Genomic DNA, 13,440 nt, shown 5'->3' with positions numbered 1-13,440 from the left:
GCCCCAATAAACAGCGAGCTTTATTGGACAACTCCACAGTTCGTCTCATCTGTCATCACAGCTCTCCCAGCGACACAAGGGCTTATGGAGGGGACCAGGTGGGGAAGAAGGAGAGTGTGTGTGTGAGAGGTGACCAGGGAACTGTTATGTGTATAATTAATGACCTCATCCTGCTCCTCCGGCTGTCCGAGAAAGAGACAATGTGGCAGTGAAAGACAAAGAGTGGGGATGGCAAGTGAAATCAAGAGAGAGAAAATGACAAGAGACTGAAGGAGGGAAGCATATGTTAAGGGCTGCACTTGATTAATAATTATGAGTTTTGTCAGTGACGAAGTGGCCATCCCATTACCCCTGCTGTCTGCTGGAGGGGCAATTACATAGGATTTACCCCCCTCCATTCTCCCTCCCTAATAAATCCCTTCTCTCTTCCTCCAGTCCTTCATTTTTCATGTGCTCGTTCTTCAGCTCTCTTCTGCTTCGGTTGTCTTTTGTAGCTTCAGCAGCTTCTCTGTTCCCATGGCGATACAGGGAGCTGAATGTAAATAAGTGGTAAATATCAAGGGACAGGACCTTGGCTTGGAGTGAAATCAAGCCTTGCCTGTCACTGCACATCTTTTTTCTGACTGATGTGGAGGTGTGGAGGTGTAACAAGGACAAAGAGAAGGGTGGGAGGTGACTGGTCCATGTAGCAAGGGACTGTGGCCCCAGGGGGTCAGTCTGGCCCCCTTCTGTCAGCCCACTCCCTCTCTTGATCCTTCATCTATCCATTTTAGACCCAGGGCTTAGACAGCTGACCATCAAAACCTTGAATTAATCAATGTAAAACCATACAGACACAAACTACACAGGCGTGATTTCACATCATCAGTGATGAGAGGGATGGCCTGGAGTGATGTCAGGAGGTGAAGATGATCTCCTTAAATTACACCTCTCTTTCCCTGAACCCCAAGGGCTCTCCTCCTCCTCTGTGCGTTAACAAAGACAATCTGCCTGACTCATTTGGCCAGCGTTTGGAGTCGGCTTGCGTGGCAGCCGAGGAGCCGCTGCACCTGTCAGAGGTGTGGGGCCCATCTGTACAGTAACAAGCAGCTTAGACCCATGCTGCCTGCAGCAGGAGGTGGAGCTGACACTGTCTGCTTGGGTTACTGCACTCTGGGGAGGAGGCATGCATGAGTTTTGTGGGTTATAGAATGAGGAGGTCATGTTGCCTCATTAGAAGAAGGAAAAAGGAAATGCAAGTATGAGTGCGTGTAGAATGGTGTGCACAGGTGCATCCCATTTGGGCTTTGCATTTGTTTGTACGCATATTTTGTTAGTTAGTGGTTTGCATGCCTGAGGGAACGTAATGATTCATTGTCTATAAAGAAGCAGAGTTGTGTAGTTACGAGAGGCTGAGAGGTTTACGAGGGTTATAAGCACAGCTGCATCCTGCATGTTGACAAATGAGTCTTACGCAGAGGTCTGAGGAATGAAAACTGTTTGGCAAGAGTGTGAGGAACACAGGAAAACTTACATTAGTTTATGGGCTTTCAGTAGTTAGCCTTTGCCCAAAATGATTAGTCCATGAAGTGATCATTCAAACAACTTTGAATTAATTGATAAATCTGACATTCACATATTCTGGCATTCAACTAAAATTCTTTTACTGGTTACAGCTTCTCAAATAGAGATTACAATTAATCAATTATTTGTCCATTATTTAATTAATTACCAACTACTCTGATATCTAATTTATGGGTTTGAGTATTTTTTTCAGGAAAAATAATCAGTTCTCTAATTCAACATTTTTGGATTGTTGATAAAACAAGATTTTTTAACAGATTTTTCGCCATTTTCTGATGTTTTATAGACCAAAGAACTGATATTAAAACTATTTTATGACAACTTACAGTTTAAACGATCAATCAATAAATTGAAAATAATAATAATATTAATAATAATAATAATCCATAATGAAAATAATCCTAAATAATCAGTTTGGGACATAGAATAGTAGCTCTTGAGCCTCTTTTTTTGTAGATTATGGACCCCCAAATCTGAGTGCAAACAACCATTCATATGTATAGTAAGTAATAGGAATGTAATGATAAAACACAAGGTAAGATAATAGCGTGCTAAAAATGTCAACAATGAGATATTTATATGATATTAAAGTCAAAGAAAATTATGACTTGAGAATTAATTAATTTATTGATTAAAGCTACTACAAGGAATTTTCATTTCATTGTGCTTTTTTGGGGCCCCAGTGGACGAAAGTGGTAGTGTTTCCACGACCATAACCACAAAATATAACGTCAAAAATAAAATAAAAATAAAAATGCTCCTCCTGCTTTGGTTAAACTGGCTAACATACTACTCACTGTGTAACGTTATCTGGGAGAATTTAAATACAAGTCGAGTTTATTTATAAAGCACATACAGACTTGTTTCTTCTGAATTCATGGAGAATCCCACTCGGTGTCTGCCATTATATATTGAAAAAGCCAATCTTCTCTCTGATGGTTTCATGTACTTAAGTAGGTCATATAAAGACATAGGTGATAAACTGAGACTGTTCCACAACCAGTTAAAAGTCTCTCCTAAAATACGACTTTCCTTTTAACGTAAAGTTCTTTTACTTTGCTTCTTAAATAAAATGAAAGTAGCCAGCCATGACCAAAGCATGTGCAAAAAATGGACATGAATTGTCTTTGGCAAGGAATATTTAAATTATGTATAACTGGAAAATAAAACAATGCATTGTTAGTCACAGTCACAATCACTGTCCAGTACAGTATTGAGACTTTTAAATTGTAGTATTGTAATGTTCTATAAATTGTTACATCCCAAGTAAATAATCCAAATACGAGAGAGTGATCCATTACAAATGTTCTACCTACATTACTAAAACAAAAAGACACACACACACACACACACAACTACATGCACATAAACACACATTGAAATGTGTTAACCCATGTTTCCCCCTTTCCCCAGTATCCCAGTGTTTTCCCCTGGGAAAACAATCATGTATAACCCATTTCCTCTCATGATCCGGCCTGTAAAGATTAAATATGTAGCCGTATCATCAAACATTTAACGCTCATGCTGCTACAAATCAGATTCCTAATCGTGTGTGGACTTTGGGGATGGGGACTCACGTGCATGTCTTGATCCTAAGTTGATGTGAGTGTGCTGCTTGCATGCTAGAGTAATTCATAAAAGTCGTGCAGACTTGCAGGCAGACAGGCGTGCCTGCTTACCAGAGTGTTAATTGTTAAGTCAGTGTTAGAGAAACAATGTTTTCTTACTCACTTAATGGTGTTGGTGGGTATGTGTGCATCTATCTGTGTCTATTTCTGTGCACAGTGTAGGCTGGGAAGCCTCCTCGGCACTGGGTAAAGTGGGCTAAGTTTACTGGGGCAGAAAATGCTGAAGCGTGACTCAATCCAGCGCCTTCATACAACCAGCCTCGAAAATATGCCTCTGTCGCATTCTGTCTGCTCAGTGCCTCTCAGACACACACTTACTCTATGGTGAAAAGCTTGTATGTAGGACAGGGTCGACAGAAGCGAAGGCCAGGTTAAAAAAGGTGCAAGGTGTGTGTACTTGTATTATGAAAGCCTTTTGATCCCTGTGCATATCAGATAGTCGTTTTATTTTCTACTCTATTTTGTCTGAGTATGAACAAGTCCAAGGAAATCCAAGGTGACTTTCACTGCAGCAAGAATGACATAAGATTGTAGAGTGCACCTGCCTCTCCCCTCACAGGCCTTAATAGAAATCAGCCACACACACACACACACACACACACACACACACACACACACACACACACACACACACACACACACACACACACACAGGCCTGTGCCCAGAGAGAGACACAACAGAGAGCCTTTCACTGTAATGTGGAATGACAGATTTGGGGTGCGGAGTGACACAGCAAAATTCAGATTACTAACAGTGCTGCAGAGAATGACTTAGCAGAATCCCTTTCATCTGCACTCGATGTCCTTCGTCACAGGAAAAGACAGAACAAATGTCAGCAAAAAGATAAAAATACTGAAAGACAGAAGCAGACAGTATAGCATATAAAAATCTGTTGCATTTTATTTTACAATATACTAATAAGATGTAACAAGAAGTAGTTTGTATCAAATTGGAACTGGAAAACTAGAAATAATATGTTCTTTTTTTAGACAGTATTGGACTCTATAAAACCAATATTAGACTTTATTACATCATAACTGTACTGCAAACCAAAGCGTATTATTCCTAGTATTAGACCCTTAGTAGACTAGTTTGGGACATGTTACCACAGGACTGTATTGCAAACTTAAGTATATTATTTCCCCCTTATTGAACTTTAGTAGAGGACAATTAGAGACACAACAGACCTGTACTGTGAGCTAAAGTGCAATGTTTTCCATTGTTGGACTCCTATTAGACTTATAAATGGTAGGGGTAAAGGGTCTAATGCTGTCTAATAAAGAACATTATTTCTAGTTTTTGTTGAATTTGATACAAAATGCAGCTTGTTACATCTTATTAGTGTACTATAAAACAATGTATGACCAAAATGTAAATAATGATCATGCTAACAATAATGAGGCAGAGTGGTTGGTATAGAACATGCAACAAAAGGATAGTAAGTTACAGTTCAATCGGTCAGTAAAACAGTTTTAAGTTATTTGACCTGAGCACATGAGCAGATGAGGTGCAGTGTCCAGACTTTAACACCTATGTGTCCAGTGTACGAGACTGGCACTAAACCCTTTAAACAGTTAGCTACAAGCAGGTGCTTAAGAGGCTTTATCAACGTCTGGAGTAGATACTATTTTTGAGTCTGTGAGTGTGTGCGCACAGACCTCGAACCACTTGGCACAGTGCCCAGAGTTTGATTAGCACATATCCCTATTTTCCACGCCAGGTGGACACCACGATCACTCGCATTCACGCAGACACACGCTCTGTACTCTTGCTCAATATTAAAAGACCAAAAACGTCTTCAGAGCTTTTTACAATGAATCAGAATCAGAGAAGCTCGTTACGGCCACTTTTGCGATGTACAGTCTGAGCTGCTGCCACAATAACCACCACTCTGGTGTTCTTGCTGCTTACTGGACTACTGGGGCAGTCAACTTCAATGAGGAAACCAGCCATGGAGAGACATGGAAAAACACCTCAGACTTGGACTGCTTCAGTGCGTTTCATCTCAAGGTACCGTAAGATGTAGTGAAGGTGATTATTAACTTACACTAGTTCATGTAGCTGAACTGTGGTTTGGTAGCTTTTATGAAAATCATTTTGAGTAATGCAAGGAATCATTTATCCAAATCAATTCCATTTCTGAGCCGCTAAACATGCTCAAAACCTCATGAAACTTGGCACGTGTGAGAGATGTGGGGTAAAATTGCATCTGAGCTTGATTTTTGGCAAAATGGCTCAACTAAACTGCGGTTCAGGATGCACAAAAATTGGTAGGCACATGTATCATGCCTACATATACAAAATGGTCTGTTGGAGCTTTTTTTTTGAAGTTTTTTTGCATTTTCCAGAATCTGCACTTAAACCAACTCCTCTCCTCATAACTGATCAGATCAACTCAACAAAAATTTGGTATTTGCAGATCATTGCAATGAATAATTATCATAAATTTTGAACAGCACAGGTATGGTGTGCCTCTGAATTTCGATGTTTTGCCATAATATTGGAAGTTGCGCTAACTTCAGTATAAATGGACAATTCTGCCCTAAACTTCACATGTTGATAAGAGTCCCAGCTTGAGGACATCTACATGACAACATTCAGTCATGGTCATTGTGCCACCTGCTGGCAACAGAAAATAAGCATTGTGTGACTATCATCATTTGATTTATATGTAAGTTTCATGGTGTGGTCCACACTTGATATGTTGGAACATAGCACAGAATAACTGGGTGTTCTCTAGTGCCACATAGTGTACACAGGAAGTGACGCTACACTCCTTTGTCTAGTGTCCAGAACTCAGAAAAAGTGAAAATTCAGAGCTGTGTCCAGTGGGAAGGCTGCCACTGCCGGATGCAGGGGCACATTAATCGTTGCTTGCAGTTTTAATTTTTTATTATTTTAATTCTCTAACATTTCATTATCTCCATATCTATTTAATAGTTAATGTTTATTTATGTGTGCATGATAATGTTCATGAGGTTCACAGGGGATCCTTGTGAATTCCTTTTTATTTAAATAGATCTATGCAGAAACAGTAGCTTTGCTGCTCAAAGTTTCTATTTTGTGTAAATCACACAGTAATGTGTTTTTGTATGTGCATTTTTAAGTATATGTAAGAGTATCATGTATGTGCAGGCAGGAGCATAATGTGTCGTTTGCCTCTGTATTATGCAAATAAGCGAGGTGATATTCAGCTCTGATGGCTGTTGCAAACATTGCACCAACGATTCATTTCACTACCTTCACTTGCTGTCTCACACACACACACACACACTGGATTACACACAGAAATCTGGGTTTTAACCCTAGCTACGCCGCAGAGTCACACTGGGACATGATGTCCTGTGTCGCCTCTCTGTTGGGGGCTAAGCTCTTCACTAATGACAAATGCTCGTCCAGATAGGCTACCTGCCGCTCTCGACACTCTTCGGTGCATTCAGTCTCGGCGTGCCACCTGCTTCACAAGTCTTAGTGGCCATATACTGTCCATCTTCATGCAAGAGAGTATTTATAATGCATGAGCAGCATGCAGATGAGAATTAGGGGGATATTTCTGAGTTATTAATGGTGGGGTGTTACATATTCACAGCAGACAGTATTAGAGCGACCTCAGGAAGACAGGAAAGCCTCCTGAGGGCAACAAAGGACTGATGATTCTGTGCAGTCTGTCTTTAATACCCAGTGATGTGTATTATCATGCCTGTGTGCATGCAAGTGTGTGTGGGTGTGCACACAATCACAGCTGCGCACTAGGCTCGTTCACACTCCAGCACTCCTGACCAGGCAGCTGATGTGAGGGCTGATGAGTGGCTGATGCTCACACTCCAGAGGTCAGAGGGCAAAGGTCAGCAGTACTCTGGGTCTGTATAGCTTAGGAAGAGAGCAGGAGGAGGACAGGAGGGAGAGATAAGATTGAGAGGGATGTCTCTGAGACACAGTGGGGCCGAAAGAGAAAAATGAACCGAGAAGAGAAAAGAGAGAAGTAGCCGGTGGAAAATGGTGAAAATGAATGTGAGATGTGGAACCAAGAGAGTGAAGGGGTTTGACAGGAAGGGGAGGGCGGACGGTATTCCTATGTCAAAAATGGCTCACTGAATTATTCATTTAGCTTACAGCTATTTGTTCTCTGCACAAACCTAATGCCCTAAATGGCAGTGCAAGCAAAAAATAATCAAGGTAAAGAATTAGAGAAAACTGGCTAACACTGCTACATTTTTCCTGATCAGCATATAAATCTGATTTCTACATGACAAAGACTACTGCGTCCACCCTAGTATGAAAAAAACACTTTTACACAAGCCAGTGCATCCTTTTATCAAAAATAAATAAATGCAAAGTTTACTGACACTAAAACTATCAGTAGTTGCTTCTAAACAGTCTAAAAAAGTTGTTATCTGTAGACCCATTTGCACTTTAAAGTAGTTATCCCACAATTTAAAGGGCGACTCGTTCTGCCTTCTTTTCCTGGTTTTTCAAATGAGAACTCAGCCGCTAGCAAAAAGCAGTGACATAGTTTGGAGTGATGATGCCCTTCAATTCCCTCCCTCAACCGAGGGGGTTTATATGTAGCAAGTTGGGTGACTCACAAAACAGATAAAATGCATTTCAAAAGCTTTATTGCACTCAAACTCAAAATACAAAAGCTTACAGAATGTAAGCAGGCAACAGTTAAAAACATCCCAAGGCAAACAGATCCAAATGAACAGGGGAAAAAACTCAAAGTCCAAATAAAACAGGCAGAGTCCAAGAAAACACAGTATTTTTGAGTATAGTATAGTATAAATCTGATTTATTTATTTTATTTGTTCATTTTATTTTTTGCAGGAACAGGGCACAATTAAAAGGAATTGCACCAGAGTTAGCTATCAGCTGATTTGCGTCAAGTTGTTGTCACTGAGCAGGAAGGCAAGACAATATCCATCAGTGTATGATAATAAATAAAATCAACATGATAAATACAGTAAATCCAAGGAAATCATTGGTGGTGACACTTTTGTGCTGACTTTAGCCAAAGCTTTAGGCTGGTTTTAAACACTGACCAGTTGAATGGACAGTACAGAATGTAGTAATTGCTGGTATTACTACGTTCTTCATTCTCTGATTTCCTGCAGTAACTTGATTTCTTGAGTGCACATAATCGTAGTTTGTGTCTCCCTCCTTACAGCTCCTTATACAGTCATATCCTGTTTGTTGGTCTAGCCGAACTGAACTCACTTTCCTCTTTTACCCCCCACTGTCTGACTCGGTCTCTCTTTTTTTCTTTTTGTAAAGCAGTCTGGTTAACTGAGAGAGTCGGGGGGGGGGGGGGGGGCACATTCCACCAGAGCTTGGCAGAAAAACAAAAACAACCCCTCTCCATGGAGCGAACATCTCTCATCCCCCTGCTTCCCCTCTTTTCTTCTAATTTCCTTCCTCCCTCCCATTCCTCTCTTTCCCAATCAGCCCTCTACCCCACATGCCCTGTCCTCTGCAACCCCCACTCACCCCTCCCTGTCACTGTTACGTAAGCTTCCAGTCATAGATTCAGGCCATATCGCTGTTGTCCCCCCCTATACCCTCGTGTGTCTATTGGAGCATCAGCATCCAGGGCCAGCCTGTAATGAGGCCCCTACAAAGGCCCATTGATGAGACGCTCAGTGTGAGAGAGGATGACCCCAGCCAAGAGCACCCAGAACTGGGCATCAGCTGCCCCGGGCTCTCCCTCCACACAAAGACGTCCACTGTGGACGGAGACCTGAAAGGGCAGAGGGAAAAAGAGAAAGAGGGGAAAAAGAGGGAGGAGATATCCTGTTCAAACAACTCAGAGAATGTGAGATAGAAAGATGTAAAAAAAAAATGAAACAGAGGCATGACTTCATCACAGACTAGTCGTGTCTCCGACTATTAGCTCCGACTTCCTCCTCCTCCTCTGTTTGTCTTAAACACAGTGAGGCCCACCCTCTGCCCTCCCTCTGCCAGGGAGTTGTCAGTGTCTTCACCTCACCCATGGATCATAATTCACATCTGACGAGGGGACGACTAGGCTCTAGTCTGTCACAAATTCTCATCAGTCGCCACAGGTTGCTCAAAGGAGTAATCGTAGCACTTTGATGGGACCCCCGCTCTCTTTTTGGGAACATTTGGAGCATTGATCGGAATCCAGACTGTGTTCGGAGCCAAGTTTGGTGGAGATAGACGTGAGTTGTTATCAGATTTGGACTACAACTGGTCATTTGGGACGGAGACTGGAAGGAGAACGTGGACAAATTAGGCTGCACTGTTGGAAGCTGTCAAGGCATGATCATTTGAAGAATTGGGATGTTATATGAGTGACATGGCTTAACTACTTGTTTTAAGTCATCTGTCAGTATCCCATGATCACACCTTATAACAGAGAGAAAGAAAAAGGGCTGTAGACCCAGAGAGTAGGTCTGGGTTGAGATTTGATTGTTTTCTGTGGCGTTTTTTGGATCAGCTGAGCGATGACTCTCGCAGCAAGACTTGAGGACTTGGAGGTGACCCTGGAGCACATGCTTATGGATGTCTTTGTAAGTTTGCTCACTCATGCTATTGTTAAATCCCATTTTTCATCAAAGTTACTATCTTATCTGTTATAAAGTGCATTTTAACTGAACTTATCTTCATCTTTCATCACCACTCCTCTCTTCTTTCTGTGCTTCACATGGGTGACCTCTCCAGTGCATAATTGCAGTTGGAGACCAGAGGCCAACATATGTCAGCGTCTCTTTCCAGATGCTCTCTTATTAATTGGCACAAAACAAATGTGTTGATTAAACATCAAACTCTTCACACAGGGAAATTTAGGGAATACACTGGCTGACCAAGAATCTAACCTGGACCATATGGTCTATTCTAGCATTTCCCGTCATGGGTCACAAACTCAATTTTATTACTAATTTTCAATCACATAGCAAAATGCATAACCCTGCTTTTATATGTGAATTTCTTTTTATAATTCAAGCTAAGCTGGTTTGTTCAGCTCAGATGCTGTGAGGGGCTGTACCCACCCCAACATCCACTCTCTCTTCAGGTCCAGGTTTTCTGAACCGAAAAGGTGTTTGTGCTCTCTGGTTGAAGTAACGTTGAGTAACACTTCCGACCCCGTCTTGTCCACAAGCGAAGTAGACACATTCTTCACTAGAATATCAACACCAAGAGAAAGACTCTCATTTTCATCCATGCAGCTGTCTGCCCCAGCTCCATACATCTCGTGTCCCAGCTCCATCTCACAGGCGTAAATGCAGCCTGAAGAAAAAATAAACTTGGAAGTTTCTTCACTTTACCGAGCAGGTGGTAAGCAAGACACTGTGGCCGCCTGAACTTCTTTTGCAGTGTTTAGTTATGGAAAAGCTGTAACTTCACTGTACATTTACTGCCACTCACACTGCCGTGCTCATGCCACAATCATACGCATCGTGTTTATGGGAAAATAAATCAGAAATATTCACACATATGGAAGAAAAATTGCACACTGCAGACAATCTGGCTGCTCATTTGCTGCTGGATGTTTTGAAATGTGCAGACAAGACAGATCCCATATAAATAGATTCTTCAGTGTGGCGTGAACAAGGTTGTCACAGGAGTGTGATGCTGACCTGATGGTTGTGGTCTAGACAAGGTGTGATATTCCCTCATTCTCAACCGTGAGCATGAAATGTTCATGAATGAAAATGCAAAGAATAGTTAATGGTGAAAGTTTTGGTTTCAGCAAAGCCATTTGAAATGTAGAGAAGAGGCCTCAATATATGATACGTGGGGAGGTGCTGAAAAAAATGAGAGCTTAAAAATTAGTTAATTGGACAGACATCTCCAAATGAAGCATTCTCAGCATCAGGGCAGGTGAAAATCAAGTAAAGTGAGTCAGTCATGTGTTTCTGTAGTATTTGAATTGCTTGTTTGTAAGCTGGTGACTCATGTATTGCTTGTTAGCAAACAATACCTGTCAGTGTTAGCTGTGATTACTGATGTTATCTTGCTAGCTGCGACTGATATTGTGATATTTCATTCCTGACACAGGCTTGTTTGGGTCCTAGGGAAACACCAAATTTCTCTTTTTAGTCTTGAGCAGAAAAAGTTTGGGAACCCCCTGGCCTATACTGCAGATGACTCAACACAAGGTTAGCCCACTGAGTTAAGACTTTGGGAATGTTTACTCGGCACGTAGAGGAGCTTTCATCCAACCAACTCCCAAGTATTAAATCTAACTACTTTATGCTTTCTGTGGTCTGCAGCCTTCATGGCTATCTGCAGATTGTCATAAATCTTTTGATTAGGCATGAATGAAATCTCCAAGTGTAGGAAGTGGGGATTGAGAATGAGGAAATGAGGGATGAAAGAGGAATGAGACCAAGAAGGAAAAGTCTGATGGATGTGATAGTCAGGTTTCTATTGCCCGTGACGCTTGGATAGAGGTAGATTACTCAGGCCCTTGCGGTTTACAAAGCATTCAGGCTGTGGGAATGAAAAACTGCTTTACACACAAATGTGCACTCTCACACGCGTTTAGATACAACATCATGCAGGCACATGCAGTCTACCTCTGCAGACTCACACACACGCACTGTAAATATGACATCAGAATCCCTGGTCGCTTTGATCTGCCGGCTGCTGTAATGAGTTTGGTCGTTAAGCTGCTGTTTTCCTTTAACATTGTTTACAGGCACAAGCATCTGTTGGGGGGAACAGTAATCTGTCCTTTCCTGATATATTCTGTGCTTCCAATGAACACTATCAGCACTCACTCCACTGCTGCAGGGCATCCATGTCACTGATATATGCAGATATTTGATGCCTGAATCCATCAACCTATTTTGGAGATTTGGTCATTTTCATATATCCAATAGATGATTTACGACTGAAGCAATAAAGATTAGTGTTTACGGCCGGACTGGGATTTGGATTATTCATGCACTGCATGTGGGATGGAAAAAAAAAAGAGTCAGGGAGTCAGGGAAATGCTTCCTTCCTCTACATTTCCTCTCAGCATCCTAATTAGACTACTTATTTATTTATTTCTCTAATTGCTGGAAGAGGTTGGAAAACAGAGGGTTATCTGGCCACTTTGCATACTTAAATTAGAAATATTCAAATTGACTGCACCCTTTCCAGACTGAGTGCGCATATGGCAATGCATGCGTTCACCCAAACGCACGTTAAGACATGCAGACGTGAGCTAAGAAGAGGCCTGTTTCAGTGAACCATCAAATAAAGGCAGGGTGAATCAAATACAGCTTACCAGCAGCAGACGTGTGTCATGGTTCAGGCATCTTACACTACCAACAACGTTTTGTCAGCGTTACAAAACAAGAGACTAGCAGTAATATAATATGTATATTGAACTTAAGTGTGTGACTAACTGGCTGTCATCATACATGTAAGTGTGAGTCTGTATGTATGTATGAATTAACCCAGCAATGAGCAGAGACGGGCCGTTAGAGGAAATATTAAGGGTCATTAGAATAATGACAGTGCTTCTCCATCCTCCAGCAGAGAGGGACCTCCAGAGCCCAATCTGTGCTGCTCATTGGCTCAGCGGTAGAGTGCACAGCTATATTCAAGGGTGCACAGCTATTTTCATTAGCGCAGCAGCAGTGCATATGAATGATTCAGGGAAGCCAAGAGGATCCGAGGCACTGAACTTCCTTCACAGCCTCTTTTACTACAAGAAAAGGAGTTCACTATTTTGTTGCCATGATTGCTCACTGGAAGCTGGAGTTGAAGCGGAGACATTTGTAGAGTTGAAGATTTTTCAGGTCAACACTTTTATTTCTTCTGCATTGAGGACCACTATCATAGATTTAAAGCACATGACTGCACAAAACATAGTTACAGAGTCATGCCTGCCAGCTTAGAATTCAGAAATCTAATAAGAAAACCTATCAACAGATTTAAAGGGATAGCTTGGTTTAGTTATTTGAACTGGGAATGTATGAGGTACATATCAACAGTCAGTGTATTGCCATTATACAACCTAAATATTGCACTCTCCAAACCAACAAAACTCCACTGGCAAAGTCAGTAATTTTACCTTGCTGGTCTCCTGCTGCTTTGATTTGTTAGTTTATTTGTGCTTTTGTGTCACTTCAGTGAATCTATGCTTTTAAAATACCAAAATTACACAATACGACAAACAGATTGAAGCAGCAGTAGACCAGCGACTCCTGTGTTCTGCAAGGTAAAATGACTTATTTTGCTTATGATGTTTGGTTGGTTTGGAGAGAGTGATATTTGTCATGTATAATGGCAGGT

At 41.5% G+C, this 13,440-nt stretch overlaps 1 protein-coding gene across 3 annotated transcripts in view; it reads left to right on the top strand.

The window, feature by feature from the left end:
• Positions 1-13,440, top strand: part of frmd4a (FERM domain containing 4A) — a 139,218-nt gene that overhangs the window by 40,632 nt on the left and 85,146 nt on the right. The window contains exon 1 of one of the 3 annotated variants that reach the window (XM_084733368.1): positions 9,172-9,719. The exons of the other annotated variants lie outside the window; for them this stretch is intronic. Within the exon in view, the coding sequence (XP_084589494.1) occupies positions 9,654-9,719 (66 nt within the window). The 5' untranslated portion in view covers positions 9,172-9,653. Of the gene's footprint in view, positions 1-9,171; positions 9,720-13,440 lie in introns of those variants that run through there. 3 annotated transcript variants of the gene reach the window in all.

This window comes from Lutjanus erythropterus, chromosome 13 (genome assembly GCF_056507025.1).
Source record: "Lutjanus erythropterus isolate fLutEry1 chromosome 13, fLutEry1.hap2, whole genome shotgun sequence".
Taxonomy (NCBI): Eukaryota; Metazoa; Chordata; class Actinopteri; order Lutjaniformes; family Lutjanidae; genus Lutjanus; species Lutjanus erythropterus.
Note: the sequence above shows the minus strand (reverse complement) of the source record. Positions and strands in the feature narration are given on the sequence as shown.